The sequence below is a fragment of the Bactrocera tryoni genome, chromosome 3, assembly GCF_016617805.1.
Source record: "Bactrocera tryoni isolate S06 chromosome 3, CSIRO_BtryS06_freeze2, whole genome shotgun sequence".
NCBI lineage: Eukaryota > Metazoa > Arthropoda > Insecta > Diptera > Tephritidae > Bactrocera > Bactrocera tryoni.
In genome coordinates, this window is record NC_052501.1 from 83,947,257 (window position 1) to 83,975,232 (window position 27,976).

At 36.8% G+C, this 27,976-nt stretch overlaps 1 protein-coding gene across 2 annotated transcripts in view; it reads left to right on the forward strand.

The window, feature by feature from the left end:
- The window catches only part of LOC120770426 (7SK snRNA methylphosphate capping enzyme bin3), a 144,229-nt gene extending 120,709 nt beyond the window's left edge, over positions 1 to 23,520 (forward strand). The window contains exons 1-8 of one of the 2 annotated variants that reach the window (XM_040097877.1): positions 6,229 to 6,247; positions 13,414 to 14,642; positions 16,696 to 17,658; positions 18,045 to 19,413; positions 19,963 to 20,143; positions 20,202 to 21,592; positions 21,699 to 21,845; positions 21,928 to 22,758. In XM_040097877.1, coding sequence (XP_039953811.1) covers positions 16,874 to 17,658; positions 18,045 to 19,413; positions 19,963 to 20,143; positions 20,202 to 21,592; positions 21,699 to 21,845; positions 21,928 to 22,758 — 4,704 coding nt within the window. In that variant the 5' untranslated portion in view covers positions 6,229 to 6,247; positions 13,414 to 14,642; positions 16,696 to 16,873. Of the gene's footprint in view, positions 1 to 6,228; positions 6,248 to 13,413; positions 14,643 to 16,695; positions 17,659 to 18,044; positions 19,414 to 19,962; positions 20,144 to 20,201; positions 21,593 to 21,698; positions 21,846 to 21,927 lie in introns of those variants that run through there. The other variant, XM_040097876.1, reaches the window with a different exon arrangement.
- Positions 23,521 to 27,976: the final 4,456 nt, after the last annotated feature.

Below are 27,976 nucleotides of genomic sequence, written 5' to 3' on the forward strand. Positions count from 1 at the left end.
TCTAATGGCCGCGCGCAATTGTCGGTTATCTGTGTGTAGTTATGTTGTACCCACCTATGTTTGTAGGTATGTATGCCATACGCACGCATTAATAAATTAATCTAGCACACTATTGTTATTGTTCTTTTTTGTCATAATTGGATTATCGTTGATTCAATAGAAAACAGGAAAAAACGTATTTATTAATACTGACATATTTTCCTCATAATAACCACAAAGTAGTCGCTTTTTGAACGATAATTGTCTGACCCTATAAACTTTTGTTGTCAGCAAGCAGTTAGACCCTTTAATTGCGCTGCATTTCGGAGATTGAAACTTAGCTTTCGATAATAATATATACTATTTTTCGTTAAGGTATTGAATTTGTAGGACTCGAATTTTGTAGGTTAGTTTGTATGGCAGCTACCTGCTATATTGGTGCGATCTATAAAAATTTGCTCGGAAATTGTAGCGCTGCTTCAGATAATAAACTGTGCCAAATTTCGTGAAGATGTCTTGCCTAATAAAAGCGTTTTCCATACAAGGACTTGATTTCGATTGGTAAGTTTGTACGGCAACTAAATGCTATAGTGGTCCGATCTGAAAAATTTCTTGAGAAATTATAGCGCTGTTTTGGGTAAGAAACTGTGCCAAATTTCGTGAAGATATCTTGTCAAATAGAAAAGTTTTCCGTACAAAAACTTGATTTCGATCGGTCAGTTCGTATGTCAGCTATATGCTATAGTGGTCCGATCTGAAAAATTTGTTCAGATATTGTAGCCCTGTTTGAGATAATAAACTGTGCCAAATTTCATAAAGACATATATTCAAATAAAAAAGTTTTCCATACAAAGACTTGCTTCCGATTGGTAAGTTTGTATGACAGCTATATCCTATATTGGTCCGATATTGGCGGTTCTGACAAATAAGCAGCTTCTTGGGGAGAAAAAGCCGTGTGCAATATTTGAAATCGATATTTTAATAACTCAGGCGTATATGCAGACAGACAGATGGACATGGTTTAATGGTTGGTGTGAAAAATTAAATAAACTTTTAAAATTTTCTAAATTCATCCAAATATTTTTTCTACCAAAACACACAATTTTTCTTCACAACAAAATGTTAACAAAAATAACTAACATTTTGCAAACTTCCATATTCATTTAATTTGCATTCAAATATCAAGGCTAATTCTATAGCGACAGCTTAATTTGTGTTTCCATTTTCATACACCAGTGCATGTGTGCGTTTGTATGTACAACAAAAAATTTTATATGCACATAATTAGATTTACAGTTTCCATTTCATTCAGCTCAACGATTTGAAATATTTGTTGGCCTTGTTTTTTCAGCATGAAAATTTATTTTCCTTCATTATTGCACATTTCCACTTGAATGCAAGCAACAACAACAACACAGCCTAACACCGTGCGTTGCATCTTTTGTTTGCGCAAATATTTCTCAAGTTATTTTATTTACTCACATATTTCATTTAATTTACCTTGTCTGTCGTATTTACTTAACAACAATTGCTTGCCTCACTCATAAGGCAATAAAAGATTTATTAACAGCTCTAGGCTATTTGACTAGGCAGAAATGAATATACAAATACATATGTAGAATATCAGGTGAGATGTGTATGGATTTGTATTGGTGTGTGAACATGCGACGACGTTTGAACATATATGTATATATGTATATATTTATTGATCTGTAGTGTTCTACTTATAAAGCTAGAATACCCTTCACAAATAAAAACATTTCCTTACAAAAGCTTGATTTTGCAGCGTTAGCTATATGCTATAGTGTTCTGATCGGAACTACTTTTTTGGAGATTGAAGCCGAGCTTCCGATAATTATATATACCACTTTTCGTGAAGATATCTCATCATATAAAAAAGCTCTCCATACAAGAACCTAATTGGGATCGTTCAATTTGTATGACAGCTATAGTCTATTGCAGCCCGATCTGAATAATTTTTTGTGAGATTATACCGTTGCCTTGGATAATAATAAATGCTAAATTTCTTGAAGATATCTCGTCAAATAAGAAAGTTTTCCATATAAGGTCCTAATTTGAATCGTTGAGTTTGTATGGTAGCTATATGTTATAGTTGTCCGATTTAAATATTTTTTTGTGAAATTATACCGTTTCCTTAGACAATAATTTATGCCAAATTTCTTGAACATATCTCGTCAAATAAAAAAGCTTTCAATATAAGGTCTTGATTTGGATATTTCGGTTTCTATGGCAGCTATAAGCTATAGTGGTCCGATTGGAATAATTTGTTCGGAAATTGCAGTCTTGCTCTCCACAATATTCTATAGCAAATTTTTTGAAGATATCTCCTCAAATAAAAAAGTTTTCCATAGGAGGTCTGAATTTGGATCGTTAAGTTTGTTTGGCAGCTATATGTTATATTGCTCCGATCTGAACAAATTCTTCAGAGATTGCAACGCTGCCTTGGGCAATAATATATGCCAAATTTCGTGAAGATATCTCGTCAAATAAAAGCTGCCCATGCAAGAACCTTATTTGGATCCTTCAGTTTGTATGGCAGCTATATGCTATAGTTGTCCGATTCGTTCCAGTTCTGACAAATTCGCAGCTTCTTGAGAAGAAAAGGACGTGTGCAAAAGAAAAGATCTTTGATCGTTTATATATATGCATAAAAGAGGGTTCTATATATTATAGGGTCTCCTACGTTTTCTTCTGGGTGTTACAAACTTCTTGCCAAACTAATTATATCTAGTGCAGGGTATAAAAAGAAAGCAATGAAAGCTTCCAATAGTCCATATATGGGATATGTATGTATGAATATAAATATACATACATATGTGCATGTCTTCATGTGCCTGTGTTTGCTTCGCCTTGACAATGTTTAATTAATTTCATAATAAATATTTGAAGTGCCAGGCTATTTGTACATGTGGCTTGCAACAGCAACAAAATAACACTGTGTTGCATGCATTGTGTGCTTTTCTCTTCCTTACTTGTTTGTTGTTTTTGTATTTTATTAATGCCTTTTAACTTACAACCGAGACGAAATTGGCTTTTGTGGTCACGTCAGTGTCGAATGCACCCATACACATGCACACATGCACATATTTATAGGTGGTTGCGCATAAACCGCTTGCCACATGCGTATGTAAGCGATAAAATTTTATATTTGAAAGCAGTTTTTGTATGTGTGGATGTGTGTGTGTGTGTATTGTAACGCATTTTCCGCACACAAACCATTTACTGAAATTGTCTTGCGTCTTTACACCCACAAAAAGTGCTTCTCAGCAACCACTCGAGGCTCACATACTTACATATGTATATGTACAGACGTACACATGCATACATACATATGTATATACCCTGCGTGCTCTTCATTTAAGCAACTATTACAGTTTATTTCATATACCTCCGCTCAATTTAGCTGTGCTGTGGCATATGCTACACGCACACATTGAAACTATTTGCCACACACATACATACATACAATTGCTTGTGTGCCGCTCATGTTTTTATGCATTACCACTTGATTTTCTACATTCTATGCATTTGTGCGGTCCGGCAAGCTCTTCCTGCGCAGCTCACTGCTGCCACCTTGCATCTTCCGCCTTGCTGCCACTTGCCGCTCTCCCACACTCGCACTTCATCACCGTGAAATGTTAATTGGATTTTCTCATCAATTTGCCAGGCTCAAAGGCAGCACGAAGGCGACAGCAACTGCCTGTATGTGTGTGTGTGTGCGCTTATGCCTGACCACTTAATTGCGTTTATTTCGTACTCACATCAGAGCGCTGTGCTGCGATGCGCTGAGCGGTGCGGCGCGCAGCGTCCTTGACGCCCGCCAAAAGTGGTTTCTGATGTTTCTCCAGTTTGCTGGCATTAACTGAATTTTCGATTTCGATTATTTTTCTTGCAGTTTTTTCTTCTTTTTGCTGCCGCTGCGCTGCTTGTGTTGTCTTGGCTGAGTGCTCTCTACGGCGCATAAGCTTAATAAGCGGCTTAAAAAATATAAAGAAAGCATGAAATCAAATATAATTTCCGCTCTCACTGCAGCACACACATACACAATTTATTTTCGCTTATTAAGCTTTTCTTAATTAATTTCATTAATGTTATTTTAATTTATAATTCACAACCACAAACCTACGTCTTTCGATCTCGCAAAGCACGCTTCAAGTGGCTGAGAAGGCCAATTATGGTGGGTTTGCTTTGGATATTTGAAAGAGAGGACTTTGTAGTAGAGGAAAGCTGTTGCAGTTGAGTTAAGAAACCATATTAAAGATGACTTTGAGAGCTTTAGAGCAAAAGAAGCGCCGGTAGAAAACGCTTTTTAACAAAATATTGTAAGAAAAGCCTCAGTGAATGCTTAACTTTGGAAGATATAAAAAGAGAGTATGCAAATCGGTGTAGTGAGAAGACTACTATCAGTGGATTCACAGGCGACCTATTGCTTTGAGAGCCTTTAATTAGCTTCATTTATTAAAGTAATTATTATTATGACGAAATTAATTGTTATTATGACGAATGCATTGAATACTGTAGACAAGAGATCTATTTAGACACAAAGACATCACAATCTACGATGCGATATGAAGACCGAAATATCAACAAGCTACTGAAATGAACTCTGATCTAGTTGAAGAACCGAAATCGAGCACAAGATAACTAAAACTGCTAATTCCTTAGAACATAACCTGTTCTGTGGTGAAGATAGATCTATTCGAAGGAGTAAAAAAGTTATTTATGATTTGAGTAGGAATTCCAAGACTTAAGATATCATTGTACACCACTGAGAGTTTAACCTCATGACCTTATTTCCTTAGAACATAACTTTTTCTCTGGGAAATATGACTCTATTCGAAGGAGTGAAGTGTTTTAAGCAGGAACTTTAAGACTTAAGATACCATTGAGTTGTGCCTGTGAGCTAAATTTCAAAACCTTAAAAGCCGGGTAGAACTGGTCTTCGTCGGTATATAAGAATATGTTATCAATGAAACATAAAAGCTATAAACTAAAAGTAAATATGTTAAGAAATTAATTTGACAGTGGTTCGAAGCGACCTTCAAGCGCTCAACACGTATCTTAAATTCCTAGTTTCCCTGACACATTGGGTAATATCATAAAATCGTGTTTATTTTTTTCTCAGAGCATTCCATCCACATGAGTATTTGTATGCTAAGAGATCGCTATATGTGGCAACCTAACGAACTAAAAATAGTTTTAAACCGTTAATAATGGCAACAAAAGTCGTCGAATGTTTGCCATGAAGTTCATAAAACACGGAGGAAAACGTCAGAGATCACATATAACATATCTATACCCGAATATATAACATTAGTGATCAGCGTGACGCGCTGAGTCGTTTGAGACTTGTCCATCTGCCTATCTGTATTCGCGATCTAGTTGCTCAGTTTTTGAGATTTCAATCTGAAATTTTGCAGACGTCCGTTTCTTGCCAAGGATCTGCTCATTTGTCGGAACGGACGAAATCGGACCGCTATAGCATATAGCTGCCATACAAAGTGAACGATCGGAATCAAAGGATTGTATGAACAACATTTTTAATTTACGCGATATCTTCAGGAAATTCGGCATGGGTTATTGTCTAAGACGATAATGCAATCTGTGAAGAAATTGTTCACATTGGACCACTCAAACATATAGCTGTCATACAAACTGAACGATCAAAAACAAGTCTTCGTATGAAAAACTTTTTTATTTGACGAGGTATCAACACGAAATTCGGCATAGATTGTTATTAAAGGCAATGCAACAATCTCCTGGGATATTATTCAGTTCGCACCACTATAGCATATAGCTGCCATACAAACTGATCAATCAAAATCAAAATAAGGATATTTTTGTACTCTTTTATGTTATAAGTAGAGCACCTGTGAAGTGTATTATAGCTTCCCTGCAGTCAAAATTAATTTTTTTCTTCTTTTTCGTATATTGTTCGTATTTCCTTCTGAGCCCAAAACTGATTGCCGTCATTTGACATACACAACACAGCCATTTTGTACAGAAAGTACTTTAAAAAGGATGAAAATCTATAGCTGCAAATAAAATACCGTTACACTATGCATAGAAATGTGTGAGAGCATACTCATATACAACACACATACAGCACTCACACACATACAACATTTTTTTCTCTGTGTGCCTGTGAAATATGGTTGCCTGCTGCATTCATTCAACGCGTTCATTTGCTTGGTCAACAACAATAACAACAATACGCAGTTTTACAAATATACCGTACACAAAGCCAGTAAGTAAATAGTCTGCAGTTGTGGAATATATTTATTTTACTTCAGCTTAGTTGTCGCACTCAGTCGGTGAATAAATAACAGACAAAACAAAAATAAAGAAAAATAAAATAATAAAATAAAATAAAATAAAAGAACCAAAAGGAAAATAATAAAAATGATATGAGTGTTATTTTTTTTTTTAAATTCTTGCGGGAAAAACTATTCGCTCGTACAAAAATTGCGCAACGGTAAATTAATGACTTTCTTTTCCGCTGAGGCACCGCAACATACCTGTGGCTGACTGCCTGACAGTCGCTCGCTCCACTCTGTCTTCCGTCCAGCATACTCGTCGTACAATTTCCGCTGCGCGCCGCTCCCACTGCCGTTCGCCCTGCCACTGTCATTGTGTGTGAATGCAATAAATATGCAAATTTTTCGGTTTCCGTTACATTTGCAACGCCACCAGACTATGGTATGTGCTCTAGGTGGTCCGTGCGGTGGCACGCGCTACAGCAGTTTTGACAATTTGGCAACAAAGCAGCTTTTTGTGTGAATTTGTGCAAGCAACTATGTGAAGTGGTATTATGGAAATTTTAATTTGATAACTAAAATAGTGTTGCATATCTTTAAAGTACACATGCGGTTGCATACATGATGCAGGAAGCTTTGTTGTTGCTGGTATAGTTATTAAGTTGAGGTTGACAGTTGTTTTGATTTATTAGAAAACAAAGTAGTATATGCTACATGTCTGGCATTTGAAACAATGTAAAAAATTGTTGCAAAAAGGATATGATTATATGTAAAAGCTTCTGACAATGAAAGCTCTATAATTTATAGCAAACAACGAAAATTATTTACTTTAAGATAAGCTTCCTTGAAACTCATAATATATGTAATTATAATGTAAAGCATTTTAATTTCTTAAATAATCTGTATGGAATTGCACATAATTCGAGAGAAAGCTTTCGAGCACGAAAGTCGTATTCAGAAAAGCTTTTAAAAGAAAAAAAAATGGCAATGTAAACAGAATGAAAGGTCCATAAGACGGCATGAAAGCTCCAGAAGCAAAGGTCTAAGTTTAGGGATTATTTGGGTAAAAAAGTGAAAGCTTCAGTATGTAGCTTCAGCAAAGAAAAGTATACATAAACACTTTAACGTTTTTTAAACTCACTAAAACTGGTTAGCAAAGCTCAGATCTTGTCGCTGAGAACACTAAATTTTTGAAAAGTTCGTTTAAGTATGCGAAAGTTTTTTGTAACTTCTTTGTCAATATGTAAAAACTTCTGGCAATTATATGAAAAGCTATGTAACTGCAAAAAATACTTTATATCGGTTTAAAATCTATTTTGTTTCTTATAAACCAAGAGAGCTTTTATGCATGCATATATGATATATGTATATGATATTCACTAACCTATCCCGAAGTTTTGCAAAAGCTTCAGGGTAACAAAATTATTATATAGCAGATATAAGTTGAAAAGTAAAAATTCGATGAATGTCGTGTAAATGAAATGAAGGCGATATGCCTAAATGAATGAAACAAAGCTTTAGAGTAGTTTATATTCTTAGAATTGTTTGTGGAATACAAGTGAAAGCTCTACAAGTAGCTCTAATCCTAAAGCTCTTTAGCGCTTGTTTAAACTCACAAGTGGTTAACACTGAGTTCAGATTATGGTACTTAAAAGCTTTAATATTTGCAAAGCTCATATGACTAGCGAAAGCTTTTTAACTTATTTGACAATTATATTACTTTAAATTAGCGTCCGCCAGGGTGTTTATATGCATGTATGTATATAAAAGCTTCTGGCAATCAAAGTGAAAGCTCGGTACTTATGTATAAAAAATGCAAAAAGTACTTTATATTGGTTAAAAAATTATCATTTATTTCTTACACATACACAGACTTTTAATGCACACATATGTAATATTCAGTAATTTATTCAAAAACTGCGCATGAAAGCTTCAGAGTACCAAAAATGTTATGTGGCACTTATAAGTTGAAAGTTGAAGAAAAAACCATTCGAACGATGTCGCGTACACAGAATGAAGCGCAAAGGCTAAATTAATAAAAGCTTTGGAATCAAAGCTCTAGTTGTAGTTTTTATATTCATAGAAATGTTTGAAATATTAAAACAAAAAAAAAACAAAAATGGAATGAAAAAACTATGGTTAACTGAAATGTGAAAGCTTCGCTGTAAAGCTTTAGCTGTAAAAGTAAAAGCTCTTGGATGTAGCTCTAGTCGAAATATTTTTTAAATTCACAAAAACTAGTTAATATTGAGCACTGATCATATGCTTAAATGAAACGTGAAAGCTTTAGCAATAAAGCTTTAGCTGTAAAACTAAAAGCTTTAGAATGTTGTTTTAGTAGAAAGAAACGCTTAAAACTTTTTTACATTCACAAAAATTGTTTATTACTTAGCTCAGATCATATTGCTTAGAAGCTTTATAATTTCCAAAGCCCGTATAAGTATGCGAAAGCTTTTTTCTAACTTATCTTTCAATGATATTATTTTAAATTAAGATTTCATCATAGCTTTTTACATCGCAAAGTTCATAAAAGCACAAAAAAGTCAATAATGACTGTAAATATGAGTTTTCATAGCAATAAGAAAGTCAAAAATAACTGTATAAAAAGTTGTAAGTTTAAATGCAGCATTTTTATTATGCTGCAAGTCGCTATCTTAAACATTTAAACTTTAAATCCTCGCGCCGGAAAATCGCCGCCAGACCCACAGGCTGGTCCAAACCAAACACTCAAGCGAAAAAACAAACACAAACACGATTTTTTTTGCGAAAGAATGAGTTAGCCCTGAGCGAAGCTACCGCGTTGCGTGCAACCGAAATGTGTAAAAGGAGCAAAATATTGCACATATGTACTTACATGCAAGTATATGTTTGTGTATGTGTTTATATACACGCTGCCTATCAGTTTTTTAATAATATATGCTATTGACTGTACTTGCTTGTATGTGTACGTGTGTTTTTTGTATCTCAGTATCGCAGCGCAGGTGTTTTTAATGCTCAATTGCGTCCATTAAAATATTTTCCTGAACCAATTCTTAAACGAATGCAGTAAAAAGTGTTATGCTCACAGTCCGGAATATATTTTTATTTACACACATACACTGACACATATTTATTTCGTATATACATATGTATGCTTTATTTTGCCATTATTATTTATAAGACACACGACAAACGAAGTGCTGAAATAAAATGTCATCTTTTGTGAAGTTGCTTTTGCTATTGCTGTTGTTGTTGTTGTTGTTGTAACATTGTCAAAGACAGCTGAAGTGGCAGCGAAAGCACAACCACATGACATATGAGCACGTAAATGAACCTGTCACAAAGGTTGCCACTGCACACATGTAAAATGCATGGCATACATACAAGTAACTGTGCTTCATAAGTAGATACATACTTACATGCGCACAACATGGTGGTCGTGCCTTGTCTTATGTTGCCTGCAGACTGTTGCTGCCACTTCTAGCTTTCATTGCTTCTTACAGCTTCCTTATAACCTATTTACATTGAAGTTATTCGCAGCAGTGTCCTTAAGCAGTTATTTATTTACACACATACACAGACAAAAGCACAAACACACACATGCGGAGCTACATTTAATATATGTATAAAGCTGCCTGTGAGTTCTTGTTGTTTATATTTGTTATCGGCTTTGCCACTTCAGTTGCCATTGTGTTTTTCGAGTATGCACATACATATGTATGTGTGAATGTGTGTGCGTGTAAATATGTGATTATACTCTCTTTTATAGTCGCTTGCATGCCTCGCATACCGGCCAAACAGTTAAGCTTGCTACCAACAATGATAACAATAAACAGCATGACAATAAAGCACAACAAAAACTCGGGCGCAAAGCTGGCAATAACAATGACAAACAGCAATGATAAGCGTCAGCACCAACACCAACACACACACACACAAACATAATTAACGCCTTAAGCACGAACGCCTTGCTTGCCTCGCATGAAAAAAGGAGCGCATGTAAGTATGTCAGCGCGCTTGTGTGTGTGTGCCTCAAATACCGTTTGCCCGTTGGTCGTATAGAGTCGTTCAACCTGTCAGCTCGCCGTAACGAGCCTATAAAGTTGTCATTTCGGCATTCCTGCGTTTACTCAATTTTCGCCCACGCGGCGCTTACATCACCCTGCCCCCGTGCCGCTAACTGTTATTTTATGCATAACCCGTTGCGTTATCTCTGTCCTTGGGGCATTTTCATCGCTTACCTCGCATACCTCGCATATTTGTATGAAGATGCGTCAAATTATTGGCTTATTGAAATGCAAAGTATGATTGGGTTAAAGATTATCGTTTTTCAATGCCATTTAGCTATCACTTTCTCCCTACCTTTCGTATCGACTGTCGGTTCTCAGACTCATTTTACTGTTGATTGGCTTTAATAATCCATTCAAATGCAGATACTTCGGTTTTTAGCTTATATTTTGATAAGCAAATAAAAGCTCTCTCAAGGCTCTGCTTTCTCTGAATTTCCAATTGTAATGCAAATTCAACATAATACTCCTTTTATACGTAGGGGTTAAATATTGTAAAGTCATAGTTCATGACAAAAATTTGAATATTATTGACTCTCCTGGTTTTTTGATGATCCTGCATGCTTTCTTTCCAAAACTAAAGTGCCTAGAATCCTTAGGACTTTATTGTATATAAAGAAAGAACTTCTAAAATCGCATATTCAGATTTTAAATGAAAGCTTTCGAAAATATGGCAGTCTCTAAGGCATATTCATAAAGAAGATATTAGAGAAAATCATACTGTTTAAAAAAAAACTTCTAACAAGGTTCATTCAGAGTATTATCAAAAAGTTTATTAAATCTAATGCTAAAATAGGTAGCTAATTTAAAATTTAGTCATGTGGCTTAAAACATAAAATTTTTAAGATGCAAGTGAGCTAAATAACTGAAGAAAAGAAAGAAGTTTACAAGCATCTAACATTTCATTGAAATTTACGAAAGTTTTGTACAAGTTTAGCGGATTTGTTTAATAAAAGCTCTAAAGCAGGCTGAAAGTTACAAAACTGAATGAAAGCTCTGCAACTGTACGAAAATGTAGTAAAAGCTTTGGAGCTAATTAGAAGCTCTAATGCAGAGTAAAAGCTCCAAAGTTCAACGAACTATCATAAAAAATTAGTAAAAGCTTAGAACCTAAGAAAACGCTCTACAAGCGAATGAAAGCTCAGCAACTTAACGAAAGATTACTAAAAGTTTATGGGCTTAGTAGCAGTTGTAAAGCAGAGTGAAAGCTGCAAAGTTCATCGAACTAAAATAAAAAATAAGTATTATAAAAGCTTAGAAGATAAGTGAAAGCTCTACAACAGTATGAAAGCTCTGCAACTTTGCGAAAGTTTACTTCTAAAGCAGAGTGAAGGCTTCACAGTTCATCGAACTATCATAAAAATTTAGTAAAAGCTTAGAAGCTGAGTGATAGCTCAACAACCGAATATAAGCTCTTCAACTTTAAGAATGTTTAGTAACAATTTAGTACTTTGTAAAAGTTCTAAAGCAGAGTCAAAGCTCCCAAGGTAGAGAAAACTCTGAAGTTTAAAAAAGCTCTAAAGCTGCCATATTATCAAAAGATTTTCGATTGACATTATTACTAATATTGAACAAGGAAGTGTACTCTAAATCCACATTGCTGTTTAAAAAAGCTATAAAGCTTCCATAATATCTAAAGATTCTCGATTGACATTATTATTGTTATTAAGCAAGGAAGTGTACTCCAAATCGACATTACTTCACCTTAGTAGCAATAATTATTTATAGCAAACGATTTATGTACATAAAAAGCATGTAGCATCCCCTAGTAGCTTTTCAATAAATTGAAAGGTCATCAAACATGCAATCTAAAATTCCAACATTATTAAATGTTCGAAATGAATTTCCACACAGCGACAGCAAAGCTGAAAACGACTAAGTGAAGAATATGCTGCGAACAAAACACTCGTGTCGACAGTTTTTCATGGCGTTTTCTCATAAGACACACTCTAAATTCTGTGTGCCACTTGCTGCCATCATCAATATCGCCAACAATTATCGTAAAAACGGAAGCGTCAGATTAAGCAAAGAAATATTGAATAGCAGCAGTTGACAACGCTGGAGGGGGGTGAAGGAGCAGAGCGCACGAAAACTAAGGGGAGATATTACTACTCAATTGAAATTGTAGTCGTGTGCGCGTTCGTGGCACGGCACAAAATGAGCGGAGCAGAGCGGAAAAACATTCAATTGATACCCGAACAATTTATAACCACAAAATCAGCCAAATTCCGGTTGAAAGCAGCTGATGCGACGAATTCACGAGGAAACAAGAAATGAGTCGGAGGGTTTGAGAGTTTGCGTAGGGTTAGTGGAGAGGAAATTATACCGAAAGGAATGCAGGCAGGGATAAGTGTGAGTGTGAGTGGCTCTGCTGGTTTTGGGTGACTGGGCTGTCGTAGGTGTCTGCTCGTGGCTGCGGATGAGCCGCATGCTTGGATTGTTTTCGCGCCGTACGTGATAGACAGCAGTTGAGGAAATTAGATTTTTGTTGTTGGCTTTGTAGTAGGGCGCTCCACGGCGCCTATAGAATCTACACTTTATGGCAGCAAGCTTTTAGCGTTTATCAGCTATAGATTGCGCTGTTATTAGTTGAGAGTTGGCTGTATGGGTTTGTATGTAGGTGTGTCTATATGTTGGTGTTGCCCACATTCCCCACATTTTCCTGCTGCTTTTGATTATGATTTTGCCAGCTAAATTCTGTTTTCCATTATATAAATATATAGCTGCTTTTTGTTGCTGTCATATTGCCTTACCTTTGTCAAGTTGAAGCGCTCGAGTTGACTCAGCAGAAACAGTTGTGAGCCCCAAAGGACTTAAACTGGCGCACAGACAGTTAAGTGCTAGCCTGGCAATGTACGTAGACGCTGCTGGCGTTTATTTACATACAGACAAATGTACGTCCGTGCATATGTATGCACTCATTTATACCTACTCGTGCAGAGTTTATTAATATTTTAGCATTTAAGTCCATTGTATTAGTTGTAGGCCGCCGCCATCCTCTCACCTCTCACCTCAAGCACTTTTTATATACTTGTTATTGTTGTTGTTAGACAAATAAAGTCGAGTGTATTAAACACGTTTTGCCCTTATGGGCATTTTTTACATTTCAGTGCACGCCAACAACAACAGCAAGCCAGCAAAGCAGCCAGGCGACGGCAGTGACAAGAGACAGCCTGAGTAAAGCGATCCGAGCGCACCAGGCGCTGTGGCAACAACAACATTGACATGAGTTGCAAGTGCTTTAAAGATTTCATACAACAACTGATGGCAGACTGCCCGTACGCCCACATAGTACATACAAAATAGAGGGCGGAGTAGAAGCAGCACACGTACTCAGACAGCTCCGCAGCTCCCTTAAAGCTGAGCCGAGGTGCAGTAAACACAAAAGCATTGCGGGTGGCTGTTGACGGCGGCCGGGTCGGAGTTGCGCAGACGGCATTCAACGCAGTCACAATTATACGCGCACAGTGGACGACGGAAGCGGAAGCTGATTTCGAGCGGAAGAAACGAAGTCAACTAACGGAAGTGAGCACAAAGAAACAGAACAAATAAACAGTAAATGATAAAAAGTAAAATAGATAAAGAGAAAAAAACGAAATTTTAAGCTGATTTCGGCATTAAAGCGCGTATAAGTCGGCGCGCCCAAAAGTAGGCAACAGACGCGCAAATACCCGCCGTATAGAGCGTAAGCGTGTCAAAAAGTGAATGCCATTATCGCGGAAAATTTAATTAAAGCGCGAATAAAACAAAAGTGCAGTGAAAGAAGTGGCAAAGCCAGAGCTAGAAAGCAGAGCTGAGTAAGAAGAATCGCAACGACCGCGAGAGTGACTTTAAAGTGTGTTAAGTAGCCTGGCCGGCATCGAGTCGAGTCTACGAAGTGCATTGAAGCGTAGTGAATGCGCCGCGTTTTATTACTTAAGCGCGCGCTAAGCAAACGTTAATAAAAAACCGTTATACGAGTGCGTCTAGAAACAGGCAAAGTTCAAAACAAACAAAAAACTTCAGTCGTTGAAGTCATTGCAGGCGAGTAGTACAACAACAACCGCCGCGTAAACGACATTCCATCGGTCAATGTAATTGAATTAAAACGTCAATGACAAGTGCCAAGCTACGCTACAAGAAAGTGAAAAAGAAAAAGTGAAACAAAGCAAGCAAAACAAAGAAAAAAAAACGCGCCACATTTACAGTGGAGCGCCGGACAGAGTGTGTTGAATAATCGCTTCAAACTTGATACGTCAACAATGTGACTTTTACAAGAGTCTCGTCCAATAAACATTAAAGCTTAAGCAAACAATAAAGCTTGCAAAGTTGTTTGTTGAAAATTTGTTATATAATTTAGGTAAGCGGATTTTGTTTATGGAAAGCGCCGTGAAGTGTGCTTAATAGTGTGTCGAATTGCGGCTGCTGACGTATTACTTAGTATGCTTTTAGGCGTGCTATGCTTAAGGCGCGAAAAATTACTGTTAACCTTAAGCATTTAAAGCTTGGAAGCAAATATATTTTTAGAAAATTCTGCTTATTGTGTCAAAGTTGTTGTAAAATTTGCTCATAGCCGGTTTTTAGGCGCATTATAGACAAAAATTGCACTTTAAATGGTCTTCGGGTATAGAAAGTAAAATTTTAGGCATTTTTCAAACTAAATAATAAAGAAAAAAAGTATTTGTACAGAATATTAAATAAAAACATATTTGAAAAAATTTATATAGTCTGCTTTTAGGCGTATTCAGCAGGTCTAAATTTTAGGTACTTTTTAAACTAAATAATAAAAATAAAAATAAAGAATATATAACTAATAAAAAAATTAATTAAAAATGTTCATATAGTCTGCGTTTAGGCGCATTGAGCAGGTTTTCTGGTGTATACGCCTAAACCTGAACACTTACTATGATTTTTTATGATTTTGTTGATATTTAAAGAATAAAAAATAATAATAAATATTGAAAAAAAAATAAAAAAATTTAAAAGATTAGGAAAAATATTTAAAATTAAAATTAAAAAAAATTTAAAAAAAATTAAATGTTCAATTAAAAAAAAAAATAAAAAAAAAATTAATAAAAATTAAAAAAAAAATTTTAATTAAAAAAAAATTAATTAAAATTTAGAAAAATAGTATAAATTTAAAACAAATTAAAAAAAGTTATTAAAATTAAAAAAAATTTAATGTCGTCGAACTGTGTACCATGAATCCAACCCTTGCAGTAAACTAAGCAAACCAATTTTAAAAAGCTCTGCATTAGTAAAGCCGTCCCTGTCGGATAGACCTATGCCAGAGAAAAAAAAAAAAACAAAATGGCATCGACCTGAAAAAAATGACATCATTTTGACTTTTTCGAAGTTTTTAAAGTAACTAGAATTTAAATTTGGAAAATCCGAGGATCAGGCAGACAGATGCATAACAAAGACTTTTTTTCAAAATCAAATTTCAAAGTAATTGGTTGAGTACAACTTCGGATATCATGTGAACCATCTCACAAAAAAAGTAGTTTCAAGAAAAAGAAGCATTTGAATTTTCTTAGTCCGATAAACCGGTGCAAATGCCACGGTACTAAAACGACCACATCTTCGAAAATAATTCGAAATTTGAAAACTTCTTCAAAGCAGATATTTTTGCATATCTAGAAATATCGAATTATAGAAACTAATAATTTTTTTTTTTTTTTTTAATTTTATCTTAATGGTCACTTTTCGCTATTGTCATGAATACAAATTTTGAAATTGAACATCAATGTATTTTTCATGATTGAAGTAATCATCTTTTCTAAACGTCTTAAGATATGAAAAATTGCAAATATTATTTGATTTTTGAAAACGCCTTTAGATATGCAACGAATTGTGTGAAAAATTGTAAAAAATATGTTATCTTTGAAAACCCCTTAAGATATGCAATGAATTGTGCATATAAAAAAAAAAATTAAATTATTTTGAACAAGAAAAATGCCTTGAGGTATGCATGGAATTGTGTGGAAAATTACAAAAAAATTCCTTTCCTAAACGCTTTAAGATATGCAAAGAATTGTGAGAAACATTTTCGCTTTATTTTTAACAAGAAAGGGTCAACCAGCAAGCAATTAAGCATAGAAAATTCGATGCTTAATTTCTAACGCAGTGTTTTTTGCTTAAAATTTACCCTTTAGAATGCCTAAAACTATGCAATCAAGCCGCTGCTCACTAAGATTTTAATTTTAGACCAAGGCGCACTGCCAAATGGCATTTAAGGCACGAAACAGCCACTTGATTGCCGGGCATTTCTACGAAGTAAATTAATTAAGCGCCTAAAAGCACACTAAATACGTACTAGACTAACGGCAGCGACACTAGCACACACACATAACGTTGCAAACAGTAAAAAGTCGCGCGCTCTAAACTCACAAACTTAAATTGTTTAATTACAGCACAGAGAACTTCGGCAATTTACCCACACTACAACAACAGCAATAACAACAAGGCAAGGCAAAGTGAATTTGCGAATCAAATCTACGAACATAAGTATGCAGTGAAAAGCAAGCGCAGGCGAAGTAGAAAAGCGATTAAAAACAGTCTTTGAGAGTCAATTGTATCGGAAGTGGAACTATGGAAACGCGCAGCAAGGACGCTTGTCAAACGGCAGCTGCCGATTCCACAACAGCAATTAGTGTGAACAGTGAGAATTGTGTGGATTCGACCACATCACAGCGGCAACAGCCAAGCGGCGCCAACAGCGCGCCACAACAACAACAGCAGGTGAGCAGCAGCACCAGCAACGCTCCGAAGACGCGCTCACCAACGCCGCCAAGTGGTGGAAACAACAACAATAATGCCGCAAATAATAAGGCAAAACCAGCACAGCAACAACAGCAATATCATCAATTTCGCGCGCCACAACAGTTTGTGCGCCATCGACGCGCCACCGCGCCGGCCACGCTGCTCAACAAGAAGGGCAAAACATGGAACAAGCGGCAACAGCGTGGTGCCAAACTACAGCAACAACAACTGCAACAGCATATGCTGCAAGGTGGTAATGTCGTCGGTGTTGTTGGTGGTGCTGGCGCTGGCGTTGATGCCGTTGTAACGGCCGCATCTGCGGCGGCAAGCGCGCAAAGTAAGGCTGACCTCGAGAATATACAGAATTTTAAGAATCAGCTTGGCGGTCATCACTACTATCCGCATGCTGGCGGCGGTGTCGGCGGCGGCGGTGGTGGGGGACATCGTGGCGTGGGTGGCGCGAATGCGGCAGGTGGCGGTGGCAGTGTTGGCGCCGCAACTGGTGGGCCTGGTGTATCGGGCAATGGCTTGCCACCGTCCGCCATCGCTAACCTAGAAAAACTGGGTTACGGCCATGGTCACATGAAAATGTACAAAAAGCTGCTGGCACACAGGTGAGTCGAATGGGGTTGCCACTTGCATGGGTTGCGAGTGGTGGGGAAGGGGTTAGTAATTAAGTTGTAGGAGTTTATTGTTGTTTTTTGATATTTTATGGTTTCGTGTGTAAACAAGTTATGTAGAAAGACAGCTACAACAACAATATGTGGTGTTATTTTGGTTTACAGTTGGATTTTCCTACCTTTATGGCCACTTCTATTTCCTTTAAAACATATTTTTTTTTAATTTTCTTCTTCATTTCATATATTGTTGTTGTATTTTTTACCTCGCATGCGTATAATACACGCTTTTTGTATAATTGTATTAGAAAATACTTAACCTAAAAACTATTGAACGCCTTTTTCCACTTGTATTAATCGCTTCTCTCTCTCTCCATCCACAGGGGCACCGGCAGCCATCATCATCACGTGCTTTGCGCTGGCGCGGCACACAACACCATCGGCGGCAATGCGAACACGAATTGTTGCCTCGTCAACGGCTGCAATGGCGGCCACCCAAACGGCAAGGACACTGCCAATGGCAGCACAAATAGCTCACAATCCGGCAGTGCTGCCAGCTCACTGCACTTCTGTTGCACACGATCGAAATTCTTCTTGCCGGACAAGCGTGTACGCAAAGAGACCATCATACCGCCTACCAAATTCTTACTCGGCGGCAATATTTCCGATCCGCTCAACTTGAATTCGCTGCAAAATGAAAATTCGAATGCTTCGTCGAACAATAATACGCCGGCGACCACGCCACGTCAGTCACCCATCACCACACCACCCAAAGTGGAGGTCATCATACCGCCGAATATACGTGATCCATTGCATTTGCTCGATCCCGTCGATTCCATGGAGTACGAGAAGCAACTAACATCACCGATGAAGCGCGGCGGCACACGTGGCGGACACGCACACCACCACAGCGCCAAGCATCGTCATCGCAAGAATCGTAAGAGCAAGCGCCGTCGTCACGACTCGTACCAATCGTCCGTGGGCAGCGCCTCGCTTGGCGACAGCGACACAACCGCGCTGACCAACAGCACAATGCCCACTGAAGCGGCCAGCGCCAGCTTAACTTCGCTTTCATTATCCACAACGCTTTCGGTCGCTTCGCTGTTAGAGAGCAGCAGCGCCAACATGAGCGTGCCATTGGGCGAGAGCGTCAACAATAATGTGAGCAAAGCGGCCAAAAGCGCGCCAATGGTGGTGAGCACATGCGAGAATGCGCCAGCTGGCTATCAACAGCAACTGCTGGAAGAGCGCGTTGAGTGCGAAATTTTGGAGACCGCCGTTGAGGGCAAATCATGCGTCATTGCTGAGGCACGTTTTGAGCGGCGCAAGAGCAAAAGCACATCGCCAGTGAAACAACAGTATGCCAACATCGTGAACTCAACATTCTCTGGAACACCAAACGTTGCCGGCGAGACATTGCAAAGCGCTGGCGGAGAGCCGCAAGCAGCAAGTGGCACACTTGCTACAGCAACAAAGGCGGTTGGTGGTGTGGAGGCAGTGTCAGGCGCTGCTGGCGTTGGTGTTGGCGGCGATATTGTTATCGGCGGCGCTGGTGTGGGCGCTTTGTTGTTGCCGCGTGAGCGCGCCAATCGAGATTTGCGCTTGGAATTGAATTCAACAACATTGTCGACGGCGAGCGGCAGCACGTGCGGCAACGCTATGGCCGGGCACGGTGCGCTCGCTGGCATGGTGGGTATCGGTGGCGGAAGGAAGCGCAAGATAAGCGAGAGCAATAATTCGCAGAAGAACAAGGTAGGCGAGAGCGTCACATATAAGTATCTACCCACACATTCTCACATTTAGTGGATAACGAAATAAAAGTAAACAAAGTGGCTGCTGTTGCGGCGATTAGGGCAGTGTTGGCGCGGTCGGTTAGAAGGTTAATGGGGAAATCGGGGGAGCCGATGTCAATGCGCTGCGTTGTGGCTTTTGTTCCATTTTGTTTGCGTTCATTTTTTCGCCACGTAAATGCGAGTATGTATGTATATGTGTCGGTGAGCTTTGAAGGCGCGTATTTGTATGTAATATTTATCGTTGCTGCGCGGTAGGGGACGTGATTAATTGTTTTCATTTTGTTTACATCGCGCCTTTTTTGTTTTCATCGACAGCTTCTTTTGTGAGCGCGTCGATACAAATACAGGGTGTTCGAGTAATGCGCTTGAAAAGAAACCTAGTTGAATAATTTTATAAAAATTATTCTTAAAAAAAAAAAAATTTAAAAAAAAAAAAAAAAAAAAAAAAAAAAACAAAAAAAATTTTTTTTTAAATCTAATTTTAAATATTATTCCTGTTATCTTTTAGAAATTCCACCGCGACGTCATGGACAAGATCGTCAGTCCCGTGGTGCCGCAACCTGGCGCTTGGAAGCGTCCGCCGCGTCTTGCAGCCACCGGTGCGCGCAAGCCCACGCGTCGCTCGACATCCATCAGCGAAACCGATGTGCTGAGTCCAGCGGATGAAGCCAAATCGTTACTTAGCGAAGGTAAATCAATTAATTACGAAATTAAATGCACTACTGACGCTCTCCCCTCCATTTACAGCCGACATGTTGCGCGTTGAGACGCCCGACTTTAGCAAGCTCGAGACAATTTCCGAAGTGGGACTCGCCAGTCCGTTAAGTACCACCTCCGGCGCAACTTCGGTCGCCGCTGGCGAGCAAGAATCGTTGATGGACACAAGCGCTGGCGAGAATTCCACCACAATGCCGAGCGAGGATGGTTTAGCAGCTGTCACTGCTGCAGCAAAGAGCAGCGCTAATGTCTCAACCAGTTCGACTGCCATTATGCCGCTAACAAAAATGCCGAATTTCCGTGCCGACGGCGTTAAGTACCAGTATGGCAATTACGATCGCTACGTGGGACTGCGCCACCTCAACGAGCTGGTGGATGTGCGTCTGCAGGTGTTTCAGCGCCACTTGGAGCTCTTCCAAAATAAAGACATACTGGATATCGGTTGCAATGTGGGTCATATGACCATCACAGTGGCGCGCAACTTTGCGCCCAAATCCATATTGGGCATCGATATCGATAGAAAGTTGGTTGCACGTGCGCGACACAATCTCGGCTTATACGTGCTCATACCGCCAGAGTCTGCGGTCAAACCGTCGACCAGCACGCCATTAAATAAAGCGTCGGATGCGGTCGCCACCGGTTGTGTGAAAAAGGAGGAACTGAAAACTGCGTTGAAAGAAGAGAAGTCGACTACCGGTAGCGCTGTGGGCAAAATAAAGACAGAAACTGCCAGCACAAAAGACACTGCCAACGTCGGGGGTGACAAAGCAGCAGCCTCCACAGCTGACGCTAGCACAAAAAAGCCGAAAAAGACGCGTCGCCGCAAAAAGCGCGCGTCGTCACAACAGCAGGCGCAACAACAACAGCAGCAGCAGCACCACCCACAATTCCATCACCACCATCATCATCATCACCATCACATGCATCACATGCACCATCATCATCACAATCATTACCAACAACAACAACTGCAAGCATTGCATGTACCTGCCACAGATTTATTTCCCGTGTCATTTCCACTGACATATGGTGGCATACCAACAGGCGCAGCTGGCGCCGCCGCTAACGTGCATGACACCCATTCGCCCAGCGCGTCCACGAACACGCCTGGTCATGGCAGCAATGCCACACCGGCCAGCAGCGGCGGCGCCGCAAATCGTAAGCGCAAAAATGACTTTCCACGCAACGTGTTCTTTCGTCATCAGAATTATGTGCTGGAAGACGAGGCGCAGCTGGCCAATGACACACAGCAATATGATCTCATACTGTGCTTATCGGTGACCAAGTGGATACACTTGAATTTCGGCGATGCCGGCCTGAAGATGGCCTTCAAGCGTATGTTCAACCAGCTGCGACCCGGCGGCAAGCTGATACTGGAGGCGCAGAATTGGGCCAGCTACAAGAAAAAGAAGAATTTGACGGTAAGTGCGTTGCAAGTGCAAACAAATCGTTGCAGCAAGCTTTTTAATTATTGATTTTTTCCGTTTTGTATAACTAATGAATATCAACTTTCATTTTCTGCTGCAGCCTGAAATCTACAACAACTACCGCAACATTGAGTTCTTTCCCAACAAGTTTCACGAGTATTTACTCAGCTCTGAGGTCGGCTTCAGTCACAGCTACACGCTGGGTGTGCCGCGGCACTTAAGCAAAGGCTTCTGTCGTCCAATACAGGTATGTGTGTGTTTGTGTGCGCGTTTTGCATGTCGTTTTAATTTACAAAGAATGGCACTTACTCAATGTTCTCCAATTGCAGTTGTATGCTAAAGGCGACTACACACCGAACCATGTACGCTGGAGTGATGCCTACTACCCACAGACACCGTTCGAAGCTTATCGTGGCATTTACGCCACAATGCCACCACGTCCTGCGGGTCTAGCCACGTATGCCATGTCATCGACACGCAGCCAGGCATACGATACGCCGCACTACACGGGCGGCACCTCCGGCCCCTATAGTTGCCGTCAAACACCCATGTACCAGCCCATCTACAATCCACTGGAGACCGATTCCTACTTACCCTCCTACGATATGGAATACCTAAATCACATGTATGTGTTTGCCTCACCGCTCTATCAGACCGTCTGGTCGCCACCCGCCAGCTTGCGCAACAGCTCCTCACACACACCCGTCTTCGGTAGCGTACGCGAGGCCGAATTGGATGGTGATGGGGGCGGCAGCGGTGGCGGCGGCAGTTATCATCGCCACGTCTATCCACCGAATGAAGATACATCATCGCCAAATGCGAATACCGGCGGCGCTTTCAGTTCGATACGCGATGCAGATACGGATGATTCGAATCAATTGCCGGCTGGTCGCATGCAACATGTGTATGCGACGAATTGTGGTGAGAGTTCGTCGTCGCCGCAGGTGCAGCACAACAATGATTCGGATGCGTTGGTGGAGGAGGGTCTGTCGTTGGACGATGAACAACAGCATTTGACGCAGCCGGTGGCGACTGCGGCTAGCGGCGGTAGTGCGTATGTCGTGAGCGCTAACAATGGTGGCGAGTTGCCAGGCGCGGGTGGTGGTGCTGCTCATGGACCGGAAGGCAGTCAGCATTACTGTGATTTAAATGATGCTTAAGATTATACTTTGTTTTTTGTTTTGGTCTGAATTCCGACGTATTAGCGCGGAATGTGTGCAGCAAGTGAGAATTGTATAATAGTTTTGAATTGTATGCGGCGGTTTTGTGCGAGAAATATGCGGTGCGGTAGACATTAGTTGGCAGCATGAGTAAGCCTAAGGCAAACGCCGCTTTAAAGACGCTTATGAGAAATATAAAATTATAGGAATATACAAGTACATAATATTGGCAGACGAAGAAACATATAAGGTAAATAATCAAAAAAGTTGTTGCTATTTCCGACTTGTTTTATTTGTTGCACGCTCGACACGCTCGCGAAACATTTAGCGAGTGTAAAAATACAATTTTGTGCGATTTGTCGCATTTAGGAACAAGTGCTCGTAAATTCCAAAAAATATTCGTATATTAGAAAAAATATTCGATATTCGAAAAATATTTTGTTTATTTGAAAATATATATGAGAAAATACATTAAACACAGTATCGACACAATTTTGCGCGATTTGTCGCATTTTCGAAAAAGTGTTCGTTTATTCCAAAAAATATTCGATATTCGACAAACATTTTATATATTCGAAAGTATATTAACGAGAGTATCGACACAATTTTGTCGCATATTCCAAAGTGTCCGTGTAATCGAAAAAATATTCGTATATTCGGAAATATTTTGTATGTTCGAAAATATATTCCTATACTCCAAAAAATGTTCGTGTTTTCGAAAAAAATTTCATATTTTCGAAAAAGTATTCATACATTTGAAACATGTACTTATGTTTCAAAAAAAAATTTTGAATATTCGAAAATTGTATTTTTAGATATTCGAAAAACAGTTTGTATATTTCAAATTTTTTTATATATTCGTAGAAATGTTAGTATATTCGAAACTATTTTCGTGTATTCGAAACAATTTTTATATAGTCGAAAGTATTCATATATTCGAAAGTATTTTTGCATATTCGAAAATATTTTCGTACATACTAAAAATTTTTATATTTTCGAAAAACGAATTATATATTTGAAAAATGTGCATATGTTGCAAAAAAGTTTTTGGAATATTCGAAAAACATTTTGTACATTCGAAAATTGTTTCATATATTCTTAGAAATGTTTGTTTATTCGAAAGTATTTTCGTATATTCGAAAGTATTCGTATATTCGAAAAACATTTTGTATATTCGAAAACTTTTTCCTATATTCGAAAATTTTTTCTTATATTCTTAGTTGGTCTATTCAAAAGCTTTTTTGCATATTCGAAACTATTTATGTTTATTCGAAAATGTTTTTTCGACGTTTAAAAATACTTGAAAAGACGGCAGGCAAGTTGGTGCGAAAAAAGCAGTAAAAAAATCGCAAAAGTTTATAAAATATAAAAATATAGCGTTCTAATTAGTTTTAGCCAAAAAAGGAAATCGTTATTAGTGTTGATTTAAATTAGTAATAATATAGATTCTTATAAACACCTACATACATATATATATTTGTTTGTACAGTCTTCTATCGTGCATAAGCTGTCTGGGCGCTACTTACTGGAAGTATGCAAAACAACGTTTCGGTTCTTAGTATAAAATTTTAGCGAAAACATTGTTTTCCAGTTAAAAAAAAATATTGAGTAATAATTGTTAAAAAGTAAATATATTAAGAAAATGTTTAATACACATACTACTATACAAATTTGTTGCAAATTTTATTACAGTTATGTTTTTTAGTTAATATTCCAAGAAGTAGCGCCGCTGCACGCTTACTGCCCATGACTGTATTCGTATAAAATTACACTATTTAAGCATTATTTTTAGCAAAAATATATTAGCCTAGTGTTAAACTTACTTACAACTTATCGATTATAGTCATAATTATTTATAAACAACAAAAACAAAATATTTATATGTGACACATAAATATTTGTAGGTTTTATTTTTAGTGTATATTTTTCGCATATTTATATACTGCAAAAGCAAAGAGAAAATTAAGCATTAGCAACAAAAACAAAGAAAAAACAACAACTTGCATATACGTAAATATATTTAGCAGGTATTTGTAGCAATTAATAAAATTAAGGAAAAGCAAAAATCGCAGGAAAAACAATTTGCCAATCACCAGCAAGCTGGCCAAACGCGCAGCAGCATTGCAGCTAGGCCTTAACTGTAAAAATGTGTGCACTTTTGGCTTCTCAAACATTTCGAAGTTAGGTTTTCCTTTTACCCAAGCGCCGAGCACAAGTTAAACTTGCAAACAATTAAAATTTGAAGCGTTTTGAATTGCTTTCGTAATGTCGCTGCGCGCTGCCGGCCGCTGCGCCACAAACTTATGCGTAACGTAACAAAAACAAGGAAATATTAAGCTAAACACAATTTAAATGTCTAATAGCAAGCTTTTAGAAGAAGAAGCAGAAAAAAGAATAAAAAAATACATATTTTTAACGCTTACAAAATGCTGCTGCTATCGTGTGTAGACTGGCGCGTATGTGTAGTAGTGTAGTGTTTCTTTCCGAGGCCAACTTATAAACCGTTAATTTTGTTTTTATTTTTAACCGTTAATTTTAATATTTTAACTAATGCGTCGCATAAATATTTGAAATAAAAAAATGTTGTAAATCAAATGAAATCAAACCAAGCAAAACAAACAAAAACAAAAGAATGTATTAAATATTAGCGTGCATATTAAAATAAAGTATAAATATTTAAAATATTTTACGCATATGAGAATGTAAAATGAATTAAATAACCCTTATGAAGAATATTATAAAGTAATAAAAATGTAATAATATATATAAAAACTTAATGAGAAAGCATAAAATAAAAGTAAACAGTGAATTTTCGAATAAAACAGCTGAGTTTTATATTCAAAAAAAAAGAAAAGAAATTTGTAGAAATGAAAAAATACAGTGAGTACAAAAGTGTTTCATTTAATTTCTTCCATGTGGCAACACTTAAAGCAAAAAACATAGCTGAACTCTGGACTCAAGTTGCACGAGTTTGGAATAGCTTTTCTCCGCATATTTTAGATAATATAATTAAGATACAATTGAGGTAGGGAAGATAAAGGAGACGGGCGTGATTGAATTTTTGAAAACCTCAAAATTTATGTCAAAAATACAAATTTTTGGATTTTTTTTAAGATTTGTTTTCTTTCATGAAATTGGGTAGAAATTCAGAAACTTTTGGCCATAACCTCAAAACTTTCTTATGTCCCAAATACATTTAATTTTGTTTTTTTAATTCAATTTATTATTAAATTGTTCTCCTTACTTCGCCTTAAATCGAAAAAAACTCTAGGTCATTTTTAGGAAAATGGTCGTAAAATTGGAAATGACAATTTTTTCTTCACAGCTTTTATGTGATTTATTTATTATATTTATATTTTTTTAATTTTGGATTAAAGCATATTTTTTATGTGATTTATTTATTATATTTATATTTTTTTAATTTTGTATTTTTTAAATAAGTTTTCGATTAATAAATATTATTTTTTAATAAGTTGTTATTATTTTTATCGATTTATTTATTCAGTATATATATTTTTTTAATTTTTGATTAATTATTATTTTTTTATTTTAATATTTTTTTTATACATTTTTGGTAAAAAATGTTATTTCTTAATAAATTTTGATCATTTTTATCGATTTATTTAGTCATTATGCTTATAATTTTTTTTTAATTTTTGGATATTGCATATATTTTTTTATAAATTTTTGATAAAAAAGATAAGTTAATAAGTCTTACTTTTTAATAAATTGTTATCATTTTTATCGATTTATTTATTCTTTATAAATATTTATAACGTTATTTTTTAATTTTTGATTAATGCTAATTATTTTTGTAAATTTTTAATAAAAAAATATAAATTCTTAATAATTTTTATTAAAAAAATATTATTTTTATATAAAATAATTATTTTTATATAATGTTATTTTGTATAAATATTTTATCAAAAAAATAATTTTTTTTAGTATAATAAATAATTTTGATAAATCTTTTCCCACTGTATTTGCCATTTACTATCAAAAACGCTATCTATTTCATATCTGATTTCACACAAACTTTCCATATCTTGTGTCTACCTGACTGCATTGTCAGCGTTTATGCTATCTTTGGTTAGTCTTGTTTTGCTAGTGCCATAAATTGCGTACGAAAATATAAATTTAGCGAAATTTGCCTATAATTACCTAATTGCGCGTGACTCATACGCCGTGGCGGCCCTACTAATTAGTTTGAATTGTTGGTGTTGCGAAATTTTTTCATTTAATATTTGGTTTTCGGAAGAAAACTGCTTGCGCACAGTTAATGGCAAACTTTGTAATAAAATAGTTTATAATTGCGAGCGATTAGCATTTATATAAGCTATAGTTTTAGGTGTATATTGAGGCTATAAAGTATAATCTTACTCGGAAGGAAACCGAACGTTCAATACGATTCGTTTGGCGTCTCATATGTCTTTAATCAGCTACAGAAAGAGAGACGGTGAGTTAAAAAAATAAGAATTAATTAATTTTTATATTATTATTTGAATTATAAAAAATTATCATTTGCTTTTTATTTAGTCTAAATAGATAAATATTTTATCATTTTCGCACATAACTACAGTTTCTGTAGTAAAAAATATTAAAATAAATTTTAAATATTTAAATAATTTTTACAACAATTGATATATTTAAATATTTTTTGGTATTAATTTTATTTACTTCCACAAAAAGTACCATCTGATCAATATTGAGCCAAAAAAATATTAAAATGAAATGTAAAATGTTAAAAAAAATCTAAAATGTTTAAAATAAATTTGAAAATATTCAAATAGTTTTTTTTAATATTTTAAATATTTTTTGAAATTATTTAAATATTTCTTTAGTATTAATTTTATTCATTTACATACATATGTATGCATTTATGATAATCAATTCCACAAAAAGTACCATCTAATACTTAGCCGTGAAATACATGAACCTTTTTTTTCAGTCCGGATCAAATTTGATATGCAATTTTTCATGCTCTTAATTTTTTTTTACATTTTTTTGTTTTTGATTTACTATACTATTGGTTTTTTTCATATTTAATGCCACTTTAACACTTTATAAATTTCCAATTTGAAAGCTAGACTTCAGCTGGCAATGCTGTAGTCTATGCATTGAACCCAAATGACATCTACTGTCAAAGCAATTTTGTACATTTATTTACACAGCTGAATGTATGTACGTATGCTTTTGCAAAAGCTGCCGCCAGCCGGCG